Below are 27,380 nucleotides of genomic sequence, written 5' to 3' on the forward strand. Positions count from 1 at the left end.
AACATTTACACCTATAGGGAAGTGAAAATGCTTTCAAAGGGGGGAGAATGATAGTGGAACTCTGGAAAAAGTTAATGATAGAATCTAAAATGTTAGGCTTTGTGCTTTCCCAGATCAACTGCACCTGCATAAGCAGTATGATAAATTATGTAATTGTTAGATGTGATGACTGTTTAGTAATTCAGTGTAATTATTATATAACCATAAGAAGAATAGTGAGAAACTATGTTGGAAATTCAGAGAGGGGCTAAATTTATGTATACAATAGAACAATATAAGTTTAATAATTAACATGAAAGTTATGTAATGATAGAGTATAAAACATGATCATTTCGGATGTATGGTCGGAGTCAGATTTGGGTTGAATATACCCCGATTCCCAGAGCTCTTAATAAAAAGCACCGCATATAATCCCCCATGATTATGTGTTTTTGAACGCTAACATGGGGGGCCTGAAGCAACTCCACATGGAGGAAAAGGTGAAGGGCAGTCATCGCTCAGCCTCACACAGAGGTGAGGGGGGAGCTGGGTCAATCTCTGCTGGCAGGAAGGGTCTTGTGGCAGCCCAGAGAGGCTGTGCACATTGCCAGGGAACAGCTGTGCCCTGCATGTGTCCCTGCAATGAGCTGTGCTGCTGCCAGTGCCCCTGGAGCTGCAGGGCTGCTGAGCTGTGGGGCAGGCAGAGGAGCAGGAGGGTGCATGTGCAGCTGAGCCATTCCTGGAGAGCACAGGGCTCTGGGCTCCCTGCTGTCCCAGGGCAGCCCAGAGGCCAGGCTGTGACTGTGCCAGCTCTGGGCAAGTGGCTCAGGGTTGTGCTCTGGCCTGCTCAGTGTCTGCCAGCAGGAGCATGTTTCCCTGTTCAGCTGTTTGGACATTTCCAGGAAATGTGTCCAAGGAATTATGGAGCTTCAGATGCTTTAGGTTTGCATGGTGGCCTCTGTTAAACTTTGCCTCTCTGTTAAAATTTGTGTCTCCATTTTGCAGATCTGACTGGTTACAGTCCTACTGAGAAGTTTTCTCCAGACTCTTCCCATGTTCCCTCACCGACAAAGTCCTCACCTCCCATCCAGAAGAGCTCTCTTTCCTCCAAGCTCAGGAAGAAGCTGCCGCCTGTATGGAGAGTGTTTGAAGAATAGGATTGATGCGTTAGGCTAGATAGTTACATATGTTGTAACATAGCTATACATATGTTCTGATCTTTGGATGTAGTTTTGAATTATTGTGTTTTGATTGTATCTTTAAAATTTCATGACATATTTTTAATTGGATATATTTTATTTTGATGGTGAAAAAAAGTAAATTAAAAAAATAAAATTTAAATAAACCAAGAGGAGAATATGAGACCAGGACCTGCTTGCCTAGAGATTATGGGAGTGCAGCTCATTCAGTGTGCCAGTGTCTCACCACATCCTTTCCTCATTGGGCTTCTCCTCTTCCTCTTTGGCCATGTTTTCTTTGTGTCATTTGTGCTGCTCTTTGTTACTTGGCATTACAACAGCGTCACCTGTTGACCTGTTTGGGGGACAATGGATCCAAAAGATCCTGTCTAGTCAAAGGTTTTCTACCTAGGTGTGTTCTGTGCTCACCAAAGGCCTGAGCAAAGAAACCAAGAGAAGTGTGCCCAAATCCCAAAGCTTTGCTCCTTTGCAATCTCCCACAGATCTGGCTCACAGGTGTCTTCAATCACAATTCCATAGGTAAGAAGAGCTCATGTATTTCACTGGGAAATGATGCACTGCTTTGGCAATCACCTGTACGTATATTTACCCAGGACAGCAGTGCAGCTGTGTTGTTTGCACCTTGTTTGCAGAAGGATGAGTGCACTGGGAGGCCAATAACAAGTGACAAGGACTCCTCAAATCTGCACTGCAGCCTGGGCGCCATTCAGCCCAGAGCTAGGGGATCATTTGTTCCCATGGACCAGTGCTTGCCAGTGGAATCAATTCCTGCACAGCTGGAAGAAGCAATTCTGGATTCAGCCCCAGCTGTTCGTGGGCTGCATGATCATTGACAATGCTGCCCTTCCAGAAATTATTCTGCCGTTTCCTTTCATAGTCATTTGAAGCTTTTAAACTTCTCATTTCAATTTGCTTTGCCCTAGGGAAAATCACTTCTGGGCTCAGTACAAACTGTCACCTTTTGGCAGCCAAGTCCTCATGGTTGCCCGCTTCTGATGTTACAGAATGTCACCTGGCTGCATGAGTTTGCTTAGCTCTGGCTCTAGTCCTGGCCTAGTAAAACAGTTGGTAGCTCTATACCTTCCTTTCTCTTCCTCCCTCTTTGTCCTTATTTTTCCCTTTTCCCCCAGTTCCTCCTCAATGCATTTTGCTGTGGTTATTCAATAAAGGTACATTTGTTTTGGTTATAGCAGCAACTCCCTGTACCGTGTCGGTGTTTTTTGCACTCTGAGATCAACCCACAAACCACCACAAAACCCGTTCATAAGGACAGATCGTGACACTTGTATACATACTATAGAAACCTTCTATCAAACCTTAAAAATTCTCTACAAATTCATTTCCAACATTACTGGGTCTGGCACCGCCCAGGTCTGGTGTTCGCTGCCACCACCAGTGCCCAGATCTGGAAATTCCCTTGTTCTGGCAGAGCCAAGTCCAGCAACTTTCTGGTAAAGAAAGCCAAAATCTAGCAATTTCTGCTGCCGGCACCGGCAATGCCAAGATGTGGTGTTTGCTGCCACTGCCCGTACCCCAGCCTGAACATTTCTTATTCTTATAACACAGCCCAAGTCCAGCAATTTGCTGGCAAAGAAAGCAAAACCAGGCAAATACCTGGTGCCTACACTATTTCGATCTCGTGTTTGCTGACACCGTCAGTGCCCAGATCCGGAATTTTTCAGATGCCTGCACAGCATAATTCCAGCAACTTCCTGGCACAGAAAGTTAATATTTGGCAATTTCTCAGTGCCAGCACAACCCAAATTCAGCAATTTTCTGGCAAAGAAAGCCAGAACCCAGCAGCTTCCCAGTGCTGCCATCAGCACCACCCAGGTCTGGTGTTTGCTGTGCAAGTGACCAGATCTGGAAATTTGCCAGTGCTGGGAAATTGCCCAAGTGCAGCAATTTTCTGGCACAGAAAGCCAAAACCCGGCAACTTTCTGCTACTGGGTCTGGCACCGACCACATCTTGTGTTTGCTGCCCCAGTACCCAGATTTGGAAAATACCTGGTGCCAGCACAGCCCAAGTTCAGTGATTTGCTGGCACAGAAAGACATAATTTTGAAATTTGCAGGTTCTGGCTCCAGCACCATCCATCTCTGGTGTTTGCTGGGACCGCCAGTGCCCAGATTTGGAAATTTCCCGATGCCTTCAGAGCCCAGGTCTAGCAATTTGGTTTTAGCTAGCTTAGGCAGAGAAATTCCTTTGGACTGTGACTTTCCTTTTTCTTGGAATTGTTTAAACCTGCTCTGGACTGAAAACCCAGAAAAACACTGGCAGCAGCTCACACCTGTGGCCCACCCAGCTCTGGGACGCTGCATTCCAGCACCAGAGGGACTTAGAAGAGACCGAGTGAGCCAACTACAACCCACAAAAAGAACTTTTTGAATTTGCCATCTCTTCAGCACTGTCAGAGGTTTTATTTAATATTATTCATTTTTCATGCTTGTGAATACTTTACATGTGAAATAAACTGGGTTTTTTCACTTTTCTCAAGGGAAGTTGTTTCCTGAAATAATAGGGGGACAAGCCGCTTGAACTTGCTTTCTAGACGGACCCCTTTTGGAGAATTCCTCCCAAAATTTGCCCTAAACCAGCACAAACAGTCACAATGAAAATTTCACCAGTGGCATAATTTCCTGGTGGCAAATCTTGTGACCGAAGCTCGACCTTGCTCTCCATGACAGATTCTTGGGAAGAGCAGACAGGAGAAGATTCCTGGAAAACTGAAACAGCTTTCCAGAAGTGAAATGAAAATGAAAGAAACAATCCAAGATGTTTTCCCCTATCTATTTCTATGCTCCCCTTTTTCATGTTGCATCCCAGTAATTCCAGATGCACAGCACCTCTAAGATCTGTGACTTAGTGATTTTTAGACACTCTAAAATACCATGAGCCACAAACAGTTTTTCTTCCCCTGTTTTTACTGGAAAGCAACACTGGAGGTGTAAGTGCAGTCCTGGGGTCAGGTAGGAATCCTACCCCAAGGGAAGGTGGCCCGACAGTGTTTGCCCCTCAGCAAGGACAATGCACAGCAGCGAGCGAGGGGATCGCTGTGCCAGTGTGCAGGAGTCAGGGCTCTGCATGTGGGCTCAGCGCTGCAAAGTTCCCGTGTTTGGACAGACGGAGGGGCTGTCCCCGGGGCGCGCGGGGCTCGAACGTGGGGCTCGTGGGGCGAGCGGGGAACGGACACGGGGACGAACGGCCCCGGTGCTTCAGTTGCAGCGGCGGCAGCAGCAGCGGCGGCAGCAGCAGCGGCAGCAGCAGCGGCGGTAGCAGCACCGGAAGAAGCAGCAAAAACAGATTCGTTTTCTCTCTTTCTTTCTCTTATTCTCTTTCTTTCCCTCTCTCTCCCTTTCCCGCTGTCGGGCACCCTTCTCTCGGGGTCCCTTGCCCGGCGTCCCTCTCCTCTCCCCGCCTCCCTCTCCCCGTGATGGGCCGGGCCATGCCCCCGACCCGCCCCCGGCCCCGGGCGGGGCTGCCCCGTGCCCGGCCCCGGCCGTCCCGCCGCGGTCTCGCCTCCGCCCGGCTCTGGCGGTACTGGCGGTGGCGCTGCTGGGCGGGCATCAGTGCCTGGGGCGGGGGCGGCATCGCCGCCCTTTGCCTCCGCCTGGCCCGAGCCCGGCCCCGGCCCCGAGGCAGGCTCCAGTCCCGGCCCCGGCCCCGGCCCCGGCCCCGTCCCCCGCCCCGGCTCCGGCCCCTACCCCGGCCCCGGCCCCGGCCCCTGCTCCTCCCCGGGCCCGCGGAGCACACACGCGGCGCGGCTCCTCCCGCCGCCTCCGCTGCGGCTTCCCCGGCCCGAGCTCCGCCGCTCGGCAGCGCGGCCAGCGGCCCCGAGCCTCCCGTGCCGCGTTCCCGGGAGCGAACGCCTGGGCATGGCCGGCCCGGGGCGGGTGAGGGGCGCTCGGGGGCCGTTGCTGGCCCCGGGCCGAGCACTGACCGCCGCGTCCCGCCCGCAGGGACGGCGCAGGAGGCCCTGCAGGAGCGGTACCGGCTGGGATCGCTGCTGGGGCGCGGCGGCTTCGGCAGAGTCTTCGCGGCCACGAGGCTCTCGGACGGCGCCCCGGTGAGCGGCGGGGCCGGCGGCGGGCGGAGGCGGAGGGGATGGAGGAGGAGGAGGGCAGAGGGCGGAGGATGGGGCTCGCAGTGCGGGCGGCGAGCTCACCCCGCTGCTGCCCTTGGCTTGCAGGTGGCCATCAAAAGGGTGCCACGGAACCGCATCCGGCACTGGGGCGAGCTGGTGAGTGAGCGGGGCCAGCAGCCGGGACTGCCGGCCAGGGATGAGCCGGGGCCCGGCACGGAGAGAGCCGCCAGGACGCCCCGAGGGAGAGCGGGCGTGGGGCCAGCGCAGGGCGCAGAGCATCCCGGCCTGGCTGAGGGCTTCCCCAGGCCTGGCACGGCATCGGCCCCAGTGACGGCATCGTGCTCCTCCCGCAGCCCGACGGCACCAGCGCACCCCTGGAGATCGTGCTGCTGGCCAAGGTGTCCACTGGCTTCCCCGGTGTGGTCCAGCTGCTGGAGTGGCTCGAGCTCCCCAACTGCATCGTGATGGTGCTGGAGCGGCCAGAGCAGTGTCAGGACCTGCATCGTTTCATTGGGGCACGGCGGTTCCTGCCCGAGGAGGAGGCGCGGGAGCTGTTCCGCCAGGTGCTGGAGGCCGTGCGGCACTGCACCAGCTGCGGGGTCCTGCACAGGGACATCAAGCCAGAGAACATCCTGGTTGACCTGGACACCGGGCAGGCCAAACTCATTGACTTTGGCTGTGGCACCTACCTGCAGGACACAGTCTACACTCACTTTGCAGGTGAGCCTACCCAGGGCTGTGCTCCTGCTGCTGACATCTCATGGCCCAACATCTCCCAGCCCAAGCTGGCTGTGTCAGCGGGGATTCTCCCTTTGCTGCCAGTCAGGGCACTGAGTCCTCAGCTGAGTTGCTTTAGAGCAGGGCTGGGTGGGCAGCCAACTTCCAGCCCTGCTGGCAGCCTTTGCCAGCCACTCTGCCCAGGACTGGGGCTGGGCTGGGGCAGCCAGCTGGACCAAAATCCCCGTGGGTGGGGGTAGCAGAGAGAGAGGGCAGAACCTGTGCCCCAGCCAGTTTGGTGTGCAAATGAGAGGAAGGGCTTGCACTACCCCACTCACCCTGTTTCCCTTGGCTTCATAATATTTTTGGGGAAATGCAGGCAGGGAGGATAAGGGCATGTTTTTTCCCCAGCATGGAGTGGGTTTTTCCTTTGCATGTCATGGTTGGGCCTAGCCAGGGCTGCCCTCTTCCAGCACCAGAGGCTTCTTTTCCAACCCTGACTTTGTGCACAAGTCCCAGATGCTGGCGAGAGGGCAGTGGTCACCCTGTGTGCCCCTGATGCAGCCCCCGCGGGCCCAGGGATGCTGGGGCCAGGCTCTGGGAGCAGCAGCATCCCCCTGATGAACTCCATCTGTATTCCATAGGAACACTGTCCTACAGCCCCCCGGAATGGAACGACTTTGGCTGGTACCATGGCGAGGCAGCAACAATCTGGTCCCTGGGCATCCTGCTGCACCAGATGGTCTGCGGGGAGCACCCTTTCAGGAGGGGCCGGAACCTCAGCTGGGGCCAGCTCCCGCTGCCACAAAGGCTCTCTCAAGGTGGATCCTCTTCTCTGGGCATGGGGGGAATCCCATTGCTGGGAGCCAGCAGCGGGCTCGTGGGCATCCCGCTCTGGCAGCTGCTGAGGAGGTGGCACATGTCCTGCTCTCCTGCTCTCCTCCAAGACAGGGAATTGATGGGAAAGTTTAGGCCCAGCTCTGAGCACATCCAGCATGGCCGGGGAATGGGAATAGTGGGGTAAAGCAGACAGGAGCCTTCTCTGGCTGACCATCAGTTTCTGCTTTCTCTCCCCAGAGTGCAAAGACCTGATCTGGTGGTGTTTATCCGTGAACTCCTTGGACAGACCCACACTGGAAGACCTGTTCTGTGTTCCTTGGATGCAGGATATTCCTCTGCCATAGAAGAAGGGAGAGAGCCACAGGCACACTTTGATCCAGGGCCCTGGTAAGTTCCTGCTCCACATATGCCTTGGCAATGAGAAGCAAAGGAACCCAACCCTTTTTGTGCTGCCAGTGTCACTGGACCGGGGTCATGGGATGGGAACACGCAGCCCTTGTGCTGGAGCCCTTGCGCTGGAGCTGAGCTGCTCTGCCCAGCACTGGTGGCTGCCATCCCAGCTGGTTTTGCTTGTCCTGGTTCCCTGACAGCTGGGGCCCTGGGCAGAGCCCTGAGAGCCTGGTCTGCCCCCAGGGAAGGAGAAGGAGCCCTTGGAGAAGCTGTACCGGGTGGGGATGCTGCTGCTGCTGCTGCTGCTGGAGACAGCGAGGGTGACATCAAGGATGACAAGCTCTTCCTCAGCCTGGCCACTGGAGGCTGAAGGTGATGCACTTTGATTCTGGCACCTTCTTCAAAGCCAAACTCCACAGGGAATTTGCAGATGAGTCCCCATCTGGGGAAATTCTGCCAGATTTGGGCATTGCCCAGCATGGCGGGAAACCAAAGGCTTCCCCTTTGCTGGGGCAGATGCAACTCATTCTTCAGTGGCTGCCCAGCTGCTTTTGGCAGGGCTGGGAGAATGGGCTGGGGTGGGCACGAAATGGGAGTGGGCTCCTGGCCCTGCCAACAGCCCCCAGCACCCACCGTGCCCCGGGCTGGGGCTGGGGCAGCCAGCCCGACACAAACAAACCCCGTGGTGGGAGCAGAGGTGGGGCTCCAGAACCTGTGCACAGCTGCTTTGCTGTGCAGGCAAGGAAGGGCTTGGGCTGTTCCACTGCCCTTGTTTGCTTTGGGGTCACTGTGATTTTGGGGGACAGTGCAGGGGGGAAGAGAGAAAGTGTGGGTTTCCCACAGCTGTGGCTGACTTTTTCCCTGGCATGCAGGGGTTTGGCCTTCCTCAAGGCCCTGACAGAGATAAGAGTTTTTACTCTTTTTCTTGTTTTCCCTTTTTTTCTCTAAACTCTTTTCAAGAATGTGTTGTTTGTTTTTCCAGAGGAAGCATTCGAGGTTGTCCAGTGTGGATGGGGAAGTGCTGGAGAGCAGCTGTGGTGTGGATGGGCCGTGCCCTTGGAGAAGGCTGAGGCCATGGTTTGGGAGCAGCTTTTCTTGCAGCCGTGGCTGGTGTGAGGTGGGTCCCTGTGTGCTTGGCAGGGTGGGATCAGAGCTTTTGGGAGATGGCAGCGAGCACAGGAGCATCCTGCTCTGGGCAGCTGCTGAGGGCTGGATGTGCCATGGCTGGCTGCAGGCTGGGCACATGTCCTGCCCTCCTGCTCTGTGCCAAAGGCAGCAGGGATGGGAGCTCTGGGCACAGCTCTGGGCACAGCCAGCATGGCCTGGGCACCGCAGGCCTTGGCACAAGGGGACAGGAGCCCTCAGCTAACGGGCACTTTCTGCTTTCTCTCCTTGCAGCCGGGCTCTGCGGGTGCTGAGGCTGCTCTGGGTTCTGCCAGGGCTCTGCTGGGCTCAGCCCTGGGCCCAGCTGGGCTGGCTCTGCCCTCACATTGCTCTGACAGCTTTGCATCAGACGAGCCCGTTGTGAGCACAGCGCCTGAGCTTTCTGCTTTGGCAGGTGAGTGAGACTCTGCCGCAGGCCCAGAGATTGCAGCTGGGGACACACATCCAATTGGCAAGGACCCAAACTCTCCACAGTCCCAGCTGAATGCCTGGATCTGCACAGGGTGTTTTGTCTGTCCCTTTCTTCCTTCTTTATTGGCTGGAATTGTGCAACTGCACTTTGTTCCTCCTCTAGCGGTGCCACGAGTGGGCCAAAGCTGGCGAGTGGGCCGTGCTCCTGAGGCAGTGCAGTCTGGAGCTGGTGGATGGAGAATTGCCCTTCTGCACTGTCAAACCAGAGCAAAATGCCGTAAGTGGGACTTAGTTTCTCTTTGAAATCCCTGACAGTTTCAAAAGGAATGTGCAGCTCATTCCCAGGCTGAGAAGGAAGGTCATCTTCTAAAGGATTTGGGGTTTGACAGAGTTTCCATTCCCAGTCCTGCTTGGAGCTGGAAGGGCACAAAAACATTTCCTCTTGCTTCAAGCACAATTTAAAATACCAGTGTTGGGAACAAAACGCAAAATCTTTTAAGAGGCTGCTGAGGTCAGGAAGATGGATCCATGCCATCAGCACATTTACAATGGAAATAACTGAGTTCTCTTTTGAAAAAGATCATTTACCTCCTAATGCAAAGAATGTAACTTTGCATTTATGGTTTTTTTTTTCACTAACATTGTGTTATGTTTTTTCACTAACACTTGGATTTTATGCTTATCTTTTACAATGTACCTTTTTTTTTCCTTTTTCCTTTTTTTCCCTCTAAATAGAAAACATGTCCTACAGAAGAAATGTTCTTTGCTCCTGGTTCCTGTGTGGAGCAGCTCCCTTCCTGCTGGCTGAGCTGCTCAGGCAGGGCCCGGCAGCTCCTGGCCCTGCAGGGCTGAGGCTTTTCCCCGTTGCTGGGCACAGACTGATGGAGCAGCACTGCTGAACACGGGCACACAGAGGGACCAGCAGCAGCTGCCTTTGGCCACCTGAGGCTCCAAGGCCCAAACTCTGAGCAGCCAGGGCTAGAAGAGACTGGCAGGATCTGATCCCTGACTCTGGGCCAGGGCTGCACAAATGACCCCACAGCAGCAGCAGCAGCAGCAGCAGCAATAGATGGAGCTGACTTTGAGCACAGCCCCTGCCCCTCTTCCCTCCCGTGTGCAGCGGTGTCACAGCAGCCTGAGGCACCTGGGAGCTCCCAGTGCCAGCAGGGACTGGAGATGGCAGCCCTGGGCTCCTGGAGGCTGTGCAAGGAACACAGCTGGGCACTCCCTGTCCATGGGGAGCTTGCAGATGGAAAAGGCTGCTGTGCCCAGGCAGGTCCAAGGGCACAGAAAGGAGGCTCTGGAGCACTGGATCTGTGCCAGTGCCACAGTCCTGGGCAGCAGCCAGCGAGCCCTGGGGGAACAGAGGGCACAGCACGAGGGACAGAACCAGGCAAGGGCAGAGACTGGAGAGAGCCAGGCCTGGGAGCAGGAGCAGCTGCTCCATTGCACTCTTGGAGAAAGCTCTTGGGTGGTTCAAAGCGCTGAAAGGCATGAAGGGCAGAGAGGAGGCCACAGCAAACAATGCTCCTGTTTGCACAGCCTCCCCTCTCCATGTCCCAGAAGGAATTGCATGGACTGGATTCATCTCTCTGAGTCGTCTCGTTCAGCATGAGCAGCTCAGCACCAGGAGCTGAAACACCTGAAGCCTCAGGCCACAGGAGCTGGGCAAGAGGGAACTTTTGGAGCAAAGGAATGCTGCTAAAATAGACCCAGCTGAATGCAGTGGATAGAATCATGGAATCACAGAATCCTTTCTGTTGGAAACACCCTCTGAGCTCAGCCAGTGCAGCCGCTCACCCAGCAGTGCCAAGCCCAGCACTAAACCACGTCCCTGAAGTGCCAAGGCCTGGACACCAGCCCTGAGTGAGGCCTGGACAGCAGGCCCTGAGCCAAAGGTGGCCTCTGGATGAACCTTCCAAGCAAAGGTTATCTTTGTATCTGCTTCCTGATGAAATATGCATGGTCATTAGCACTGTGATAGATGTAGCCACTCATTAGTGAAACATGTATTGACCTTTGTGTATTTAGAAGCCAGACAAGGCCATGAAATCTGACATCTGGCCTTGTTTGGGGCTGAAGGATCAAAGTCAACTCCCTTGGTTCCTCCTTGAGCCCTGGCCAGGCTTTGGGAGGGACCCAAGAGGAGGATGAAAGCAGATGTGGCCACACTAGCAGTGCTGTCAGTTTGTTCATTCAGCACTGTCAGAGCTGGCCCTCTCCCAGCGGGGTTGGAGCCTCACCTTGTGGGTTTAGGCAGACAAAGATGAATTTGTTAAGAATACTGTGGAAAAAGCACCTTCAGAAGTCACAATTATTGTTGGAATGCTCCAACAATAATTGGAGCAAGAGAAGAGGGTTCTAATCTTGAGCTCAGATGCATTTTTGCAAGTGAAATATTAATATAATAAATAACTATATATCTATTTATAGGGTAATAAAACAATAATATATATATTTATCTTTTATATATGTCCATATCTATCTGTATCTATATTTCTCTATCACTGTTTACATATAAAATTATCATAATGTGAAGTAGTGCTGACACTACTAATTTGGTAGCTTTGGCTGCTCAGGGATGTGACACTAAATACCCTACAGAACAGGACTGGCCAGGACCTTAATGTCAGTGGCCAGCTTTGCGAGATTGTATACAATGAAAAAGGAGGAAGGGAGGAAATTGGCTATTTTTACAGGGATTGCTGATTCTGTGATGCACAGTGCTTTGTCTGTTCCTGTGAAAAATACAGTGATTTTGCCTGCAGGGTTTTTCATGTACCAGACTATGCACAAGCTGCAGGACTGGTTGAACGGGTTGTTAAAAGAGCAGTTGAAAAAATGAGGAGATGGAACCTTTGTCCATGGAGAACCCATCTCCCAGATGTGCTCCATGCCCTTAACAATGGCCCACAGGGGAAATGGAACCCCCTGGCTGTGCACGGCTGCCCTCAATTTGCAAATCCAACCATGGCAGTGAGACTTGGGCTGCCTGGGAAATTGTTCTGGCTGTGATGGCCCCTGGCAGGGCCAGCCCAGAGGCTGCAGGGCTGGGCCTTCATGCATTGGAATTCATTAGGAGAAATTCAAAGCAAATGAGAGCTGTCAATACTGAAACAGGAATTCAGATTCCTCCAGGACACTTTGCTTTGGTAACTGCTCCCTTGGAGCTTGGCCTTGCAAAGTGTTCCTGTCAAGGCAGGAGGAATTGATGCAGAAGAAATTACAGTAATTGATCCAGGAGAAATTACAGTAATTCTGTTAAACTATAGTGACCAGGATTGGATTATTCAACCCCATGACAGGGTAGCACAATTACTGATCTTACAATTTTAATAACAATTGTGAAAAAAGGAGATCCACCTCCAGTCACCACCGTTTGTGGAGATAAGGGGTTTGGATGCAGCAGCCCCAATAATGGAGCCAGAATGTGGGTCCAGAGGCCAAATGGCCCTTCCCAAGCAGCTGAAGGAGCAGCACCTAGGAAAGACAACTCTGAGTCCTGAACCCTGGGCAGGAACAATGGGAATATGTCCCTGCAGCCAAGGATTGTGTGTAAGAACCCTTAGATCTTACAGGAGATTGTTTTACACATCCTGCCAGACCAGATCTCCCTGTTTGCCCCAAGGGCCCCTGTGGAAAATGCTCTGATCCACGGGGCTCCATGTGAAGGCTGCTGTGACACTGAGGGACTTGCACAGGAATTCCATCCAGAAGCCTGGGTGCCCCTCAGGGACTGGGACCCGGCCCCTTCCAGCCAGAGGGGAAAGGGCCCCCAGGCCTTGTTAGCCCAGACAGCATGGTAAAGCTGAACAGCAAAGGGCCTGGGGGCATTATTCTGGAATTAAAAAGGTGCCAGCTCCAGGGACAACAGAATTCTTGTTCCTAACTCAAATGAGATTGAGAAAAAAAGATGAAGAATGGTGTCACTAAAGTACTACTGATGTCTGTAAGGTGTACCTTGATAGTCAGCCAGAATCTTTGTCTGCCACAAACACCTCTTGTGTTTCACCAAGGGATTGGTCATCAAAATGTAATGATGGGTTATGATGGATTGCTGAGCTTATCCTTTTGTAATTCTTTGCTAATGATGATGTGCTTTGCTGAGCTTATCCTTCTGTAAATCCTTGCAGCTGTGCATGATATAAATGACACAATTCCTTCAGTTGGTGTCTGTGTCTTTGGTAGTGACCTTGCCCACTGGTGAAACAGGGCCCCGTCTTGCCTAAGTGTTCCCTGGGAAGGCAAAAGCCCTCCCTCCAAAATTCCCCGCTTCCTCCCTGTTCCCCCCCTTCACACCCTGAGCATGATGTGCTCTGGTCTGGGGTATGCCCGGGGTGAGTTGGGGTCCCCTGTCCTGGCTGTGTCCCCTGCCCAGCTCCCCCGCAGCCCCAGCCCCTCCCCAGCGTGGCTGACGAGGGGCAGGACAGGCCTTGGCTGTGCTGCAGCTCAGCAAGAACAAAACCAGCTCTGCGTGCTCAGTACTGTGCTCAGCCCCCGGCCCAGCAGTGTCTCAGCGCCAGGGGCTGTGCCCCCAGTCCCTGCCAGGGCTTTCCATGGCAACTGCCAGGCCAGGTGACCCGGGTGTCCCCCCCAGTGCCGGTTGCCATGGAAACAGTGCCCAGCCCTGCCCTTTCTGTCTGGCTGACCTGGCCTTTGGCCCTGGCAGTGCCATTGGCTGCTGGTTCCTGGTGCCTGAGCGGCCAGCGCAGCACAGGGCAGGTGGCCATGGCACAGCCCCCAGCAAGGGATCCCCTCTGGCTCTGGGCACTGACACCAGCCCTGAGCAAGGGACCAGGGCAGCTTTCCATGGCCACCAACCATCACAAGGGCTCGGGGCATTGCTTGCCATGGCACTAAACCAAGGAATGGGTCCCTGTGGCCATTGCCATGGCACCTGGTGGCACCAACCAGTGTCACTGCAATTGTACCTGGAACAGCCCAGGCACCACTTTGTCCTGAGGGTTGCCATGGCAGCTGAGGACACCCACAGCCGGTGCTCTGCAAGGGCCCTGGGGCAGACGGGAAGGAGCAGCAGAGCAGGGGCTGATCCATCCCCAGTGCGCTGCACAGCCCAGGGCAGCGTCCCTGAGTGTCCTCATGGAGCTGCCAACAACATCCCCCCTCTGCAGCCCTGGCCTCTCCCCCAGCTCACACAGGTGCCCCATCCTTGCAGGCACAGACACGGCAGCACTGGCTCAGCAGCCCCTGTTTGCATTGTACACAGCAGGGGAGCACCCCCATGCTGTTGGTGTGGGGACATGAACCTGAGGGAGCACAAATGCCATCAGCTCCTGGGGCCAGCAAGGGCTGGGGGACACCAGGGAAACCACTCAGCTTTGTCCTGGCCTCTGCAGTCAGCCAGAAAGTTTGTTCCCATCAGCTGGGAGTTTCCTTTCCCACTGCAGACACTGTTGCTCAGAGCCAGGGCTGCCTGGCAGCCACCCCCAAATTGCCCTGAGCATTTCCTTGGCTTCACCTTTGCTTTCTTTACTCTTCCTGAAACAAATGTCTTCCCATTGCCCACCCCTGTCCCCTCCCCTGCAGACAGGCCATCCCTGTTTGCCCTTTCCTCTCTGGCCCCACTCCCCATTGCAGTTCCTGACTTGGCCCCATGGGAACGTCCCTTGGGCAGCAGGATCATCCTACAAGTGCTGCAGGAATTGTCTGCAGGCTCCTGCAGTGCCCTGTGCTGCTCCTTTGCCAGAGGCACCCCAGGCCAGGGGGGCACATCTGGGCTGCTGTGTCTGGCTCTGGGGCTCCCTGTTCTGGGCAGTGAGGAGGAGCTGCAGAGGCTCTGCAGGACAGACAGGATGGGCTTTGGGGCTGGCAGGAGAAACTGAGGGGCCTGGGCTGCTGGAGGTGATGAACAGGAGGCCCAGGGCTCGTCCTGCAGCTGCTTCAAGGGTGCTTTCAGAGAACCCCAGAATCTGCAAGGGTGGAACAGGCCATGGAGATCATTAAGTCCAGCCTGTGCCCTGACACCACCTTGTCTCCCTTGAGCCTCCTCTTCTCCAGGATAAACAACCTCAGCTCCCTCAGCCACTCCTCAAAGCTCTTGTGCTCCAGATCCCTCCCCAGCCTTGTTGCCCATCTCTGGACACACTCCAGCCCCTCCATGTTCTTCCTAAATTGGGGGGTCCAGAAGTGTACACAGCACTCAAGGCGCTGCCCAAGCATTGCTGAGCACAGGGGAAGAATCCCTGCCCTGCTTCTGCTGGCCACACCATTCCTGATCCATAGGAGTGGCAGGGGTTGCATGAGGCAAATGGTGGGGAGGTGTGGGAAAAAAGTGTTACTGATTGCCAGCCATGAAGGATTTTGATTTTCCTATTTATTCAGGCTGCATTACAAGGTGCAGGGGATCAATATCAATTGGTCGTGGCTGATACCAATCTATAAACCAGAAAAGAAAACAGGACAAAACAATTTTCTCTGCATTGATTTCAATACAGTATATTCACTTTGAATACACTTCTGAAATCTATCTAATTAACCACAGAAGAATTTAAAACTTCTATTATTATCAGGGGCTGTTTTTTTTCGGGTGTTTTTGCACTATTGTTTATGAGCCTTTTTCATTGAATTCCTGAACTGAAGAGCTCAAGAAAGAACAGATCTCTGGAGTAATAAAATTCATCAGCAACATCCAAGTAGCTGAGGATCCATCCCCATGGGAGCAGCAATTAACAGAAACGGGCACAGCTTTGTGGCTGCCCCAGCTCTGGGATGGCAGCTGGGCCTGGAGCAGGAGCAGGAGCAGCTCTTGAGGGCCCCAAGGCCACGGCTCTTGTGCTGCCCTGGGTAAATGGGATGGCAGCAGGGGCTGCAGAGCTCTCAGCACCTGAGCCAGAGGGGAGCAGGGCAGCCAGGGAGCCTCCTTTGGCCTTGGCCAAGCACCTTCCCCCATGGCTGGGGCTGAGTCCTGTGGCAGCTGCAGCTGCTGCTGTGCCCTTGCCAGGGGCTGAGGCCGTGGGGCAGTGGCCAGAGCAGCCTGGCCTGAGCAGAGCTGTGGGGCCAGAGCTGGCTAGGCTGGGCTGGGGAGAGGCCCTTGGTGCTTCCCAGAGCTCAGGGCAGCTGGCAGAGCTTGCAGGGAGCTGGGCTGGGCTCAGAGAGCCTGGCCCAGAAACCATCAGTGTCCATCTCAGCCTGGCTGAGCGTGCAGGGGCAGGACTCAGGCCAGGCCTTGTGAGGCAGGGCCAGCGCCTGTGCAAGGCATTGCAAACAGGCAAGTGGCCCAGAGAGGAGGCTGCTCTGTGCCCGTGGTGGCATGAAGAGAGCAGGGAGGGGCCCAGGACATTTGTCAGCGCCAGCCTCTGTGCCCAGCCCTTGGCAGCCCTGGCTGCTGAGCCCAGCTTTGGCCTGGGCTGAGTTTGGCTGTGGCCCAGCTCCATCCTCCTGCGGCGCTCAGGGTCTGTTCCTGGCCATGGCCAGCTCTGGCTGCCTCTCTGCTGGCCCAGAGGCCAGCAGAGCCCAGGGCAGGGCTGTCTGTGCAGCCCCACAGGTGCCACGGGCTCTGCAGGAGCTGGCAGAGGCTTCCCAGCAGGGAGGCCATGGGGCACAGAGCCCCAAGGCTGCTGTGGGCACCACAGCACAGGGGCCGTTCCCAGCCGCAATGCTCCTGGCCTGGGCTGGGCCTGAACAGGGCCTGGGCCACCATGGCTGGGCCAGCACAGGGCCACAAAGGGGCCACGCAGCCGCTGCCGGGGCTGACAGCAAGGCCAGGCACACACATGCAATTGCTGAGCATGGCCTGCGCTGGCCAGGCCTGACTGTGCCAAAGGCAGAGCTCAGCTGCCCTTGGGGGCTGCAGCAACAGTCCAGAGCCCAAAGAGCCACCATGGCTGTGCTGGAGACCAGGGCTGCAGGAGGGAAATGCAGGGCTGTTGTGGAATGGGAAGGGCATTGAATTCCAGCACACACCTCAGCTCTGTGATGATCCCAGCACCATGCTGGGCCCTGTTTCAGACTGGAGCAGAGCAGATGTTGATGGGACAGGAGCCCTGCAGGACTGTCAGGGACCTGCAGCTTGCAAGGTGCTCTGCTCTCTCTCAGGTGCTCTCAGAGGGATCCAATCCCAGCTGGGCACCTCAGGGCACAAGTGGCACTGCCTGTTAAAGGGCACACAACTGATATATGCCTGGATAGGGGCACAGGTTTTAATACCAGTTAATTTCATAATATACAAGCGAAACTTTATTGTCTGGGTCATTTGAAATCTTTTGAGAAATGGCAATGTTTTCCCACCAGTAACCGGAATTTGCTGGATCTACTGGATTCTTCTTCTGATGGCAAGAGAAGAAATACTCATCTTTCCCTCTGCCTTTGCCACCAACATTCAGTCTAATATTTAATGACCCTCTCCCTTCAGGTGTTTCCAGCTCTCCTGTTGAAATGACTATGTCTAAGAACGTCTGTTCATTTAGAGCAGCTGCATCTATGTCCTTTCCATTGCTCCCAGATTTTCTCATCCAGATGCTCTCTGGTCATTCAAGTGCCTCTCAACTGACTGATTTCATGCTTTGAACATCAGGGAGTTGTCAAATCTTTCTGAAGTTCAAATAAATATCACATTAGACAGCATCCTAATGGTGTTTATATCTATCACAGAATTACCATTTCTTATATCTTTGTCCAAAACTCTTGCTATACGACAATCCCTGGGGAATGGTGGACATGTCAGATGCAGCTGTGACATCTCAGAGAGCCGTGGAAAGAGCTGTGATAGTTATTAAACTGTTCAAATGTTCAACTTGTGTTTGTTGGCAAGAAACCTTTCTGTGCCTCTGAGTGTCACCAGTCCCTGAGCCCAAAGGACACAAACCTGATGAGTTGTGGTTCCCACTTAAGGAGCTGCACTTGGACCTTGGCTCTGCACAGGAGAGCTCTTCATCCCCTTTCTCTCTTTTCCTCCCTCTGGGCATGGAGGGATCTCCTGACTTCAGTGTGTGACTCGTGGGTGCAAAGAGCAAATCTGGGCAGAATCAGGGCAGGGAGGGTTTTGGGGGGACATCAGGATCTGTGCTGGACACAGAAGGTGGTTTCCATTGCTCTGAGGCTTTCTGCTGTGGAAAGCAGATTTAATATCCAGCAGAGGAATGACTTTTGCATTTGACAAAGCTGTGCCTTCCCCTGGCTTTGATGGCTGGCAATAAATGAACATCACTCTGTGTCTCAGGCGGCTCCTTCTCCAAGGAAAGCAGATGGGAGTTGGAGCCAAGGAGCTGAAAGCTGCAGGTGCAGCCTGGGCTGGAGGGAGCTCAGATTTGCACAAGGCTGCTCTGAGTGGCAGGGCTTGGATGGGGGAAATGGTGGGGTGTGGGTAGGGACAGAGTCTGATTGATTGTCAGCCATGAAGGGTCTTTATTTTCATATCTACTCAAACTCCATGAGGATGTACTTGGATTCAGTGACAATTGGATATTTCACATATCAATGTATTAACAGTGAAAAAAACCTAAACAGGATGTAAAAAATTATTCTCACTGTCTTTTTAAATATAATGCATACACTTTTTATATACTAGTGAGATCTGTTGAGTTAACCTCAAAAGAATTGAAAATTAAAATCAAATTGTTCCCAGAGGATTGACTTGTTAAGGTGTTCTGAAAATTAATGAGCCCTGGGACACTGAATTCCTGCACTGAAGAGCTGAAGGCTGAACAAGCCTCTGGAGCAGGAAAATTCAGCAGCAGCCTTCAAGGTGCTGAGGATGTCAGCAGCCCCCACTGAGGCCATCCCTGCCCAGAGACCGTTGGGAAATGGGCAGGCAAGGAGAGCGTCCCTGGGGCTGGGGCAGCACAACTCAGAGGCACCAGTGGCTCCAGCTGGGAAATGGAGTGTGGAATGTGGCTGGGAAAGCCCTGCCTGGGCTGGGCCAAGCAGGACACACAGGCCTGATCCCCATTCCACAAACAACTCTCTCAATGAGATATTTAAAAAGAATTACAGATGTCTGTGTTCTCTGAATTGGACACACTGGAGAAGTACCAAGAAGAGAATCTCAGGAGTTCAAAACAACAAAACAGACTTTACTGGCAACTTTAGAAAATTAGAGAAACTTGGCAAATAGTTCAATATAGCATTCAATCAATCAAGAAAACATTTTGCATTAACTTGGCCCATTCAACTTGACAAAGTCTAAGCCTGTTTAATGGAATGTTAATCAAAATTTGCAAGAGCAGGGAATTAGAAGAAGACACAGAAAGAGAGAAAGAAACAAAAAAATTAGAGAAGCACACACACAGCTACTAAACCCTGGAGTTCAGCTATGTTCTGATTAAAATTCCAAGAGGAGGTAGGGTCAAAATATGTGCTTGCCTTGTGGTCAGCCTTCTATACCCCTTGGTCTTCCTGGGCCCTTCCCCCAGGTAGGCCTTGGGCTCATTTGGTCCCTCAGGAGCTGGGCTGGGGGCTGCAGAGGTGGCTGTGGAGCATTGCCTGTGCTGTGCCAGGGACTGGCAGCCACTGCTGGGCTGGGATAGAGGCTCTGGGGGGATTGGGGTTCCAGGGCAGGGCAGGGCTGGGGTTCCAGGGCATGGCAAGGCTGGACCTGCCCCTTCCTCCCCCACACATGAAATGTTTTGAGCCAACAATCTCCCCCAATCTGTCACAACCGGGAATGTTGGAGGTGGAACCCCAGTTCTGGCCAGGGGCACCTGGCTGAGAAGGACAGCTCTTTTCCATAGGAAGGAAAGCACAGACCCCAGTGTTTGGAAGGCAGGTGAGAGCCTCACTAGGCCAAGACCAGTCAGACTTGCCAGTAATGGCAGATTTTGTCTGGGATCAGTATTTGGATATAGGGAATTTTGAAAGTGGAACCCCAATCTCAGCCATGGGTTCCTGGAGAAGCAGGACAGTTCTTTCCCATAGGAAGGAAAGCATGGAGCCTTCCCAGGGGTTTTCGGGATAGAAGAGAGGTGATCCTTGTGAAACCATTGCCAGCCAGACATGTCCTGGCAATATTCCTTTTGGAACAATCCCCGGAGATAAGGAAGTTTGGAGGTAAAATCTCAGTTCTGGCCATGGGTGCCTGGAGGAGAAGACAAGTTCTTTTCCATAGAAGGGAAAGTATGGAGCCCCAGTGTTTCAATAGCAGAAGACGCCCTCAAAATGCCAAGGTCAGCTGGATCAGTCAGGTGGCCCCTGGGAGGCCAAACCAGGCAGACCTGCTCAGTGTTCCCTTGGTATTGTGGGGCCTCACAGTGTCACAATGGTGCCTTGGATCCATGATGCCCCACAGTGCCATAAAGGTGACTTGTTTCTACGGTGTCCCACAGTGTCACAGTGGGCCCCATGTTCCAGAAGGCCCTGCAGTGTCACAATGGTCCCAAAGGTTCCATGAGCCTTGCGTGTCACAATGGTCTCCATGGTTCCCCAGGCCCCACAATGTTACATGACTCCTATATTCCATGTGCCCTGCAATGTCACAATGGACCTTTAGACCCTGGGGATTTGCAATGTCACAAAAGTCTCCTTTGGCGCCACAGTGTCACAATGGACCGTTGATGACAGAAGTCCCCTCTGTGCCACCCTGGATCTTTGGTTCCATGCTGCCCTGCAGTGTCACAATGAACCCTTAGAACCATGAGGTTGTGAAGTGCCTTATTGGTCTCTCCATGGTTCCATGAGGCCTTGCAATGTCACAATGGACCTTTGGCTCCGTGGGGTCTCACAGTGTCAATAAGGTCCTTTGGTTCCATGACACTCCAAAGCGTCACAATGGTCTCCATCATTCCATGAGGCCTCACGGAGTCACAATGGACCCTTGGTTTGATGGGGCCTCTCAGTGTCACAATGATCCCTACATTCCATGGAGCCCCACAGCGTCAGTACTGTCCCCTTGGCTCAATAAGGCCCAGCAATGTCACAGTGCTCTCCACGATTACATGAGGCCCCACAGTGTCACAATGGTCCCTTGGTTCTATGGCCCTGTGCTGCTGAGTTCCTCCCTCCCCTTCTCAGGCCACCCTGCCAGCTGAGAAATGCTCCTTGGGCCTCGGCCTTGGCCAACAGCCCCTGGGCTCAGCTCCTCTGCAGCTCATCACAAACACTGTCTGCTCCAGGCACTGCTGCTGCCCAGCCAGCTCCTGGTTTCTCTAGGAGCAGCCCTGGGAACTGTTTGTGTTCCCTTGGTGGCACAACATCCCTGTTCTCACCCTGCCAAAGAAAGCTGTTGGTGCCAAGTGAAGCCAGGATGGGACTGAAGCCCCTCTCTTGGGGCCCTGCAAACAGCGCTCCAAAAGGAGCCCTTGGAGCTCTCCTGGGCCAGCGACTCCCTCTGAGTGGCGCCTCTGCCAGCCAGGAACTCTCCCGTTTGCTGCACTCGGGGATCCTGAACAACGACGGAGCCTGGGCCGATCCCCCCACTCCTCTAGGCTCAATCCTTTGCCCTTTGCTGGGGAGATGCCAAAGGATCCACAGTGAACAATCCCTGCCCTCAGGGGAATTGCTCACAGGTGCCTTGCGCTGACTCTTTGTGTCTGTGTGCACACAGGAGTGCCTGTGCTGGGGAAATGTGGCAGAAATGCTGCTCTCTGAAAGGTTTGAGTTCCTTGGATAGCTGAGTCAGTCAGGCCTGTAGGTAAGGTGAAGTCAACAAGGTCTAAGTGAAGTTAAATGCTGCTAAGAGTTGTTCTTTTGTGAAGCTGGTATGTTTATTATAAGTGTAGTTAAATGTTGTTAACTGTTCTTGCTCTGTTGAAATTGCTAAGTCAAAGGTTTTAAATTAAGTTAAATACTGTTAAGTAATGTGCTTTTGCTAAACTGCAAAGTTTAAGGTAGAAGTTAAGGTCAAGTTCTAAGTTAAGTCCTGTCAAGTTTGAGCTCTGTTAAGCTTTTGGGCTGTATTCCTTTTATCCTTGCCCTCACGGTCCTTGTGTCTCACACACAGGGACAGTTCTCGGTTCATTTCTGTTTTGATGGCCTGGATTTTGCTTGGTTTTGTTGTTGCTTTGTTTCCTTGGTGTGCCTGAAGTGTCCAGTCAGGAGCAGAGTGATTCTTGCCAAGGAACTTGTGCTGCTGTCCCTTAATATGAAATCTAGTTTTTGCTGTTCCCTTGCCAGGGACTTTTCCAGCACTCTCAAGGCCTCGTTGGTAGCAGGGTGAAGGAGCCCTGTCCCAGGCTCTCGCCCTGGGGGACACGGGGACGCTGCTGGGGGGGTCCCTGTCCCCCTGTGCCACCCCCAGGGCCCCGGCCCTCTGTCCCCATGTCAGGCTCTGGGGTCGATCTCGTGGAACATCCTCTGGGGGAGGCTGCAGGGCCGGGGGCAGGGGGACCCGGGGGGACAGGGGACCCCGCTGTGAACGAGTAGGGTTGGACTGCTCTGGGGGGAGCTGTGAGGGAGGCCGGGACAGAATGACCTCCCCAGTGACCTCACACAGTTCCCGTGATGTCACAGAGCCCCGGTGATGTCACAGAGCCCCTGTGATGTCACACAGCCACCTGTGATGTCACACAGCCCCTGTGACGTTACAGAGCCATCTCTGTGATGTGGCACAGCCCCCCTTTGATATCACACAACCACCTGTGATGTCACATGCCACCCTGGAATGTCAAAAAGCTCACTTGTGATGTCACAGAGCCTTCCCTGGCACATGACTCTGTGATGTCGTACAGCTGTGATGTAAGGACACAGAAGACTCTGTGATGTCACCCAGGCTGCGCCTGCAGCTTTCAGCTCCTTGGCTCCAACTCCCACCTGCTTTCCTTGCAGGAACTGCCCAAGGCACAGAGGGATGTTCATTTATTCTCAGCCAACAAAGCCAATGGAAGGCACAGCTCCATTAAATGCAAAAGTCGTTCTTCTCCTGGGCTCTGCCTTTCACTTGATCCCCACAACCTCTCCTATTTCTTTCATCCTTCCTTTACCAGGGACTTTGTGGGACAAGGGAGCTCTGCTCTGGCTATGGAGGAAGTTCCAAGTGCAGCCACTGGAGTGGGAATCACAACTCATCAGATATCTGTAATTTGAGGGACCAGGAACTGGTGAGACTCAGAGGCACAGAAAGGTTTCTCTTTGTGGCACACATAAAATATGTGAACATGATAAAATTTAATAAACATCAAAAAACTTTCCTGAACTCTTTGTGACATTCCAGCAATATCTGACATATCCACCATCCACAAGGGATTGCCACAAAGGAAGGATTTTAGACAAAGACATAGGAAGAAGTGATAGAAAAGACAAAAACACTACTAAGATGCTGTCTAAGGAGTTATTTAAACTTCTGGAAGATTGGGCAACTCCCTAAAGCTCAAAGCATAGAGCCAGTAAAGGGAGATGCCTTGGAATGACAAGAGAACAGCTGTGGGAGGGAGTCTGGGAGCAAGGAGAAGGTCATAGGTACAGCTGGCCTAAATGAAGAGGTATCCTTAGACATGGCCATTTAAAGAGGACAGCTAGAAACACCTGAAGGAAGAGAGTCGTGAAATATTAGACCTAAAGTTGGGGGCAAAGGTCGAGGAGTAGCTGATTATTTCTACTCCTGCCAATAGAAGAAGAATCCAGTGGATCCAGGAAATCCTGTTCCTGGTGGGAAAACATTTTCATTTCTCAAAAGTACTCAAGTGACCCAGATAAAAAAAGATTTCCTTGTATATTATGAAAGAAACAGGTATTAAAACCTGTGCCCCCTTCCAGGCAGATAGAGTTGTGTCCCCCTGAACAGGAAGTGCCACTGGTGCCACAAAGTGCCCAGCTGGAAATGGATCTCTCAGAGAGAACCTGAGGGAGAGCAGAGCACCTTGCAAGCTGCAGGTCCCTGACAGCCCTGCAGGGCTCCTGTCCCATCCATATCTGCTCTGCTCCAGTCTGAAACAGGGCCCAGCATGGTGCCAGGATCATCAGAGAGCTGAGGTGTGTGCTGGATTTCAATGCCCTCCCCATCCCGCAGCAGCCCTGCATTTCCCTCCTGCAGCCTTGGTCTTCAGCACAGCCATGGTGGCTCTTTGGGCTCTGGACTGTTGCTGCAGCCCCCAAGGGCAGCTGAGCTCTGCCTTTGGCACAGTCAGGCCTGGCCAGCGCAGGCCATGCTCAGCAATTGCTTGTGTGTGCCTGGCCTTGCTGTCAGTCCTGGGGGTGGCTGTGTGGCCCCTTTGTGGCCCTGTGCTGGCCCAGCCATGGTGGCCCAGCCCCCTGTGCAGGCCCAGCCCAGGCCAGGAGCATTGCGGCTGGGAACGGCCCCTGTGCCGTGGTGCCCACAGCAGCCTTGGGGCTCTGTGCCCCATGGCCTCCCTGCTGGGCAGCCTCTGCCAGCTCCTGCAGAGCCTGTGGCACCTGTGGGGCTGCACAGACAGCCCTGCCCCGGGCTCTGTGGCCTCTGGGCGAGCAGAGAGGCAGCCAGGGCTGGCCATGGCTGGGAACAGACCCTGAGCGCCGCAGGAGGATGGAGCTGGGCCACAGCCAAACTCAGCCCAGGCCAAAGCTGGGCTCAGCAACCAGGGCTGCCAACACATGGGGACAGAGTCTGGTGCTGACAAATGTCCTGGGCCCCTCCCTGTTCTGTCCATGCCACCAAGGGCACAGAGCAGCCTCCTCTCTGGGCCACTTGCCTGTTTTCAATGCCTTGCACAGGCGCTGGCCCTGCCCCACAAGACCTGGCCTGAGTCCTGCCCCTGCACGCTCAGCCAGGCTGAGATGGACACTGATGTTTTGGTTTTTTTTTTTTGGGCCAGGCTCTCTGAGCCCAGCCCAGCTCCCTGCAAGCTCTGCCAGCTGCCCTGAGCTCTGGGAAGCACCAAGGGCCTCTCCCCAGCCCAGCCCAGCCAGCTCTGGCCCCACAGCTCTGCTCAGGCCAGGCTGCTCTGGCCACTGCCCCACGGCCTCAGCCCCTGGCAAGGGCACAGCAGCAGCTGCAGCTGCCACAGGACTCAGCCCCAGCCATGGGGGAAGGTGCTTGGCCAAGGCCAAAGGAGGCTCCCTGGCTGCCCTGCTCCCCTTGGGCTGAGGTGCTGAGAGCTCTGCAGCCCCTGCTGCCACCCCATCTGCCCAGGGCAGCACAAGAGCTGTGGCCTTGGGGTCCTCAAGAGCTGCTCCTGCTCCAGGCCCAGAGCCCATCCCAGAGCTGGGGCAGCCACAAAGCTGTGCCCATTTCTGTTCATTGCTGCTCTGATGGGGATGGATCCTCAGCCACTTGGAGGTTGCTGATGAATTTTACTTCTCCAGTGGCCTTTTCTTTCTTGAGCTCTTCAGTTCAGGAATTCACTGAAAAAGGCTGGTACACATTTGTTCAAATCACCCGAACAAGACAAGCCCCTGGGAATAATGTAAGTTTTCAGTTCTTCTGTGATTAATTACACACACTTGAGAAATGTATTTGAAGTGAATATAATGTACTGGAAAAAATGCAGAGAGAACTGTTTTGTCCTGTGTTCTTTTCCTGTATATAGATTGATATCAGCAATGCAATGTCCAGTTGATCCCCATCCTAATGCAGCATGAATACATACGAAAATCAGGACCCTTAATGGCTGACAATCAGTAACACGTCTCTACCCCCTCCCCACCATTTCCCTCATCCAACTCCCCTGGCACTCCTATGGATCAGGAACGGTTTGCCCAGCAGGAGCAGGGCAGCGATTCTTCTGCTGTGCTCAGTACTGGTTGGGCAGCACACTGTTAGGTCACAGGAACTGGCTGCCCAGGGCGGTGGGTGAGTCACTGTCCCTGGAAGTGTTTATGGAAAGACAGGATGTGGCATTCATTGCCATGGCCTGGGTGACAAGTTGGTGTTGGGTCCCAGGTTGGACTTGATGCTCTCCAAGGTCCTTTGCAGCCTGGCTGATTCTCTGATGATTGTGACACTGCAGGGCCCCGGTGAAGCAAGGGGCCATTGTTACTCTGTGGAGCCATTGTGGCACTAAGACGACCATGGTGACACTGTGTACGACATGGCAGCACAGAGCCAAGAGGCCATTGTGACACTTTGGGGCTGAATGGAAGTAAGGAATCCATTGTGACATTATGCGTCCTGGTGGAATCACAGAGGACACTGTGACGCTGCGAGGCCTTGTGGAACCAAGGGGCCATTGTGCCACTGAAGAACAAAGGAGACCCTGGGGAGAGTGTGGGGACCAGGAAATCAAGGGGCTATTGCTCCCTTGCAAAGACTCTGGGAACCGAGGGAACAATTGTGACTCTGTGGTGCCCCATGGAACCAAGTGTCCCTGGTAACACTGCAGGATCTTGTATCACCAGAGCTCCATTGTGACACTGCAGCACCAAGGAATTCACTGTGGCACTCTGAGGCCTCATGGAACCAAGAGGCCACTGTGAACCTGCAGGGCCTTGTGGAACCATGCAGAGCATTGTGACAGAGCAGGACCCGGTGTCTTGACGGGGCCATTGTGACACTGCAGGGCCGCAAGGAACCAAGGGGCCAGTGTTGATCCTCAGGGACTCACGGAATGAAGGAAACATGTTTGACACCGTGGTGGCCCTTGGGACCAAGAGGCCATTGTGACACTGTGGAACCAAGGAGAGCATTGCTGCACTGCCAGACCTCATGGAACCAAGGATACAATGTCACACTGCAGGGCCTTGGGGAATCAAGGATCCACTGTGACACTGTGGGGCCCAAGGATCCAAGGGACTTTGTCACACCAAGGGGGGCCCTGGAACCAAAGAGACGTTGTGACACAGGGAGGCCTCATGGAATCATGGAGACCACTGGAACACTCGGGGGCCTCATGGAACCATGGTGACACCAAGTTGTCTGGGAGTGTTGATCTACTGGAGGGTAGGAGGGCTCTGTGCAGGGCCCTGGACAGGCTGGATCCAGGGACCAAATCCAACAAAGTGAGGTTGAACAAGTCCAAGTGCCGGGTCCTGCACTTTGGCCACAACAACTCTTGCAGTGCTACAGGCTGGGGACAGAGTGGTGGGACAGCAGCCAGGCAGAAAGGGACCTGCAGGGACTCATGGACAGCAGGCTGGACATGAGCAAGCAGTGTGCCCAGGTGGCGAACAAGGCCAATGGCTCCTGCTCTAGATCAGGAATGGTGTGGCCAGCAGAAGCAGGGAAGGGGTTCCTCCCCTGCGCTCAGCACTGGTTGGGCAGCGCCTTGAGTGTTGTGTCAAGTTCTAAGCCCCCTGTGGCGAGCAAAAGGAAGACATTTGTAGCAGGGAAAAGTAAAGAAAGCAAAGGTAAAGGCAAGGAAATGCTCAGGGCAGTTAGGGGGTGGCTGCCAGGCAGCCCTGGCTCTGACCAGCAGCATCTGCAGTGGGACAGGAAACTCCCAGCTGATGGGAACAAACTTTCTGGCTGAGTGCCGAGGTCAGGACAAAGCTGAGTGGTGTCCCTGGAGTCCCCCAGCCCTTGCTGGCCCCAGGGCTGATGGCATTTGTGCTCCCTCAGGTTCATGTCCCCACACCAACAGCATGGGGGTGCTCCCGCCTGCTGTGTGCAATGCAAACAGGGGCTGCTGAGCCAGTGCTGCCGTGTCTGTGCCTGCAAGGATGGGGCACCTGTGTGAGCTGGGGGAGAGGCCAGGGCTGCAGAGGGGGGATGTTGTTGGCAGCTCCATGAGGACACTCTGGGACGCTGCCCTGGGCTGTGCAGCACACTGGGAATGGATCAGGCCCTGTTCTGCTGC

General features: G+C 54.0%; 1 protein-coding gene across 1 annotated transcript; it reads left to right on the forward strand.

The window, feature by feature from the left end:
• The first annotated feature begins 443 nt into the window (after positions 1 to 443).
• Positions 444 to 7,163, forward strand: LOC141729545 (serine/threonine-protein kinase pim-1-like). Its single transcript, XM_074544252.1, has 5 exons — positions 444 to 479; positions 5,368 to 5,514; positions 5,568 to 5,982; positions 6,624 to 6,800; positions 7,057 to 7,163. The coding sequence occupies exons 1-5, from the start codon at positions 444 to 446 to the stop codon at positions 7,161 to 7,163; spliced, it is 882 nt and encodes a 293-aa protein (XP_074400353.1).
• Positions 7,164 to 27,380: the final 20,217 nt, after the last annotated feature.

The sequence above is a fragment of the Zonotrichia albicollis genome, chromosome 7 (assembly GCF_047830755.1).
Source record: "Zonotrichia albicollis isolate bZonAlb1 chromosome 7, bZonAlb1.hap1, whole genome shotgun sequence".
NCBI lineage: Eukaryota > Metazoa > Chordata > Aves > Passeriformes > Passerellidae > Zonotrichia > Zonotrichia albicollis.

Excerpts from the sequence above, each read along its gene's own strand:
- LOC141729545 (XM_074544252.1), top strand. The coding sequence starts at position 444 with ATGGGGGGCCTGAAGCAACTCCACATGGAGGAAAAG. Across the intron at positions 5,515-5,567 it reads CGCCCCGAGGGAGAGCGGGC|GCCTGGCACGGCATCGGCCC; the intron begins GTGGGGCCAGCG and ends GGGCTTCCCCAG. Across the intron at positions 6,801-7,056 it reads GCCACAAAGGCTCTCTCAAG|AGTGCAAAGACCTGATCTGG; the intron begins GTGGATCCTCTT and ends TTCTCTCCCCAG.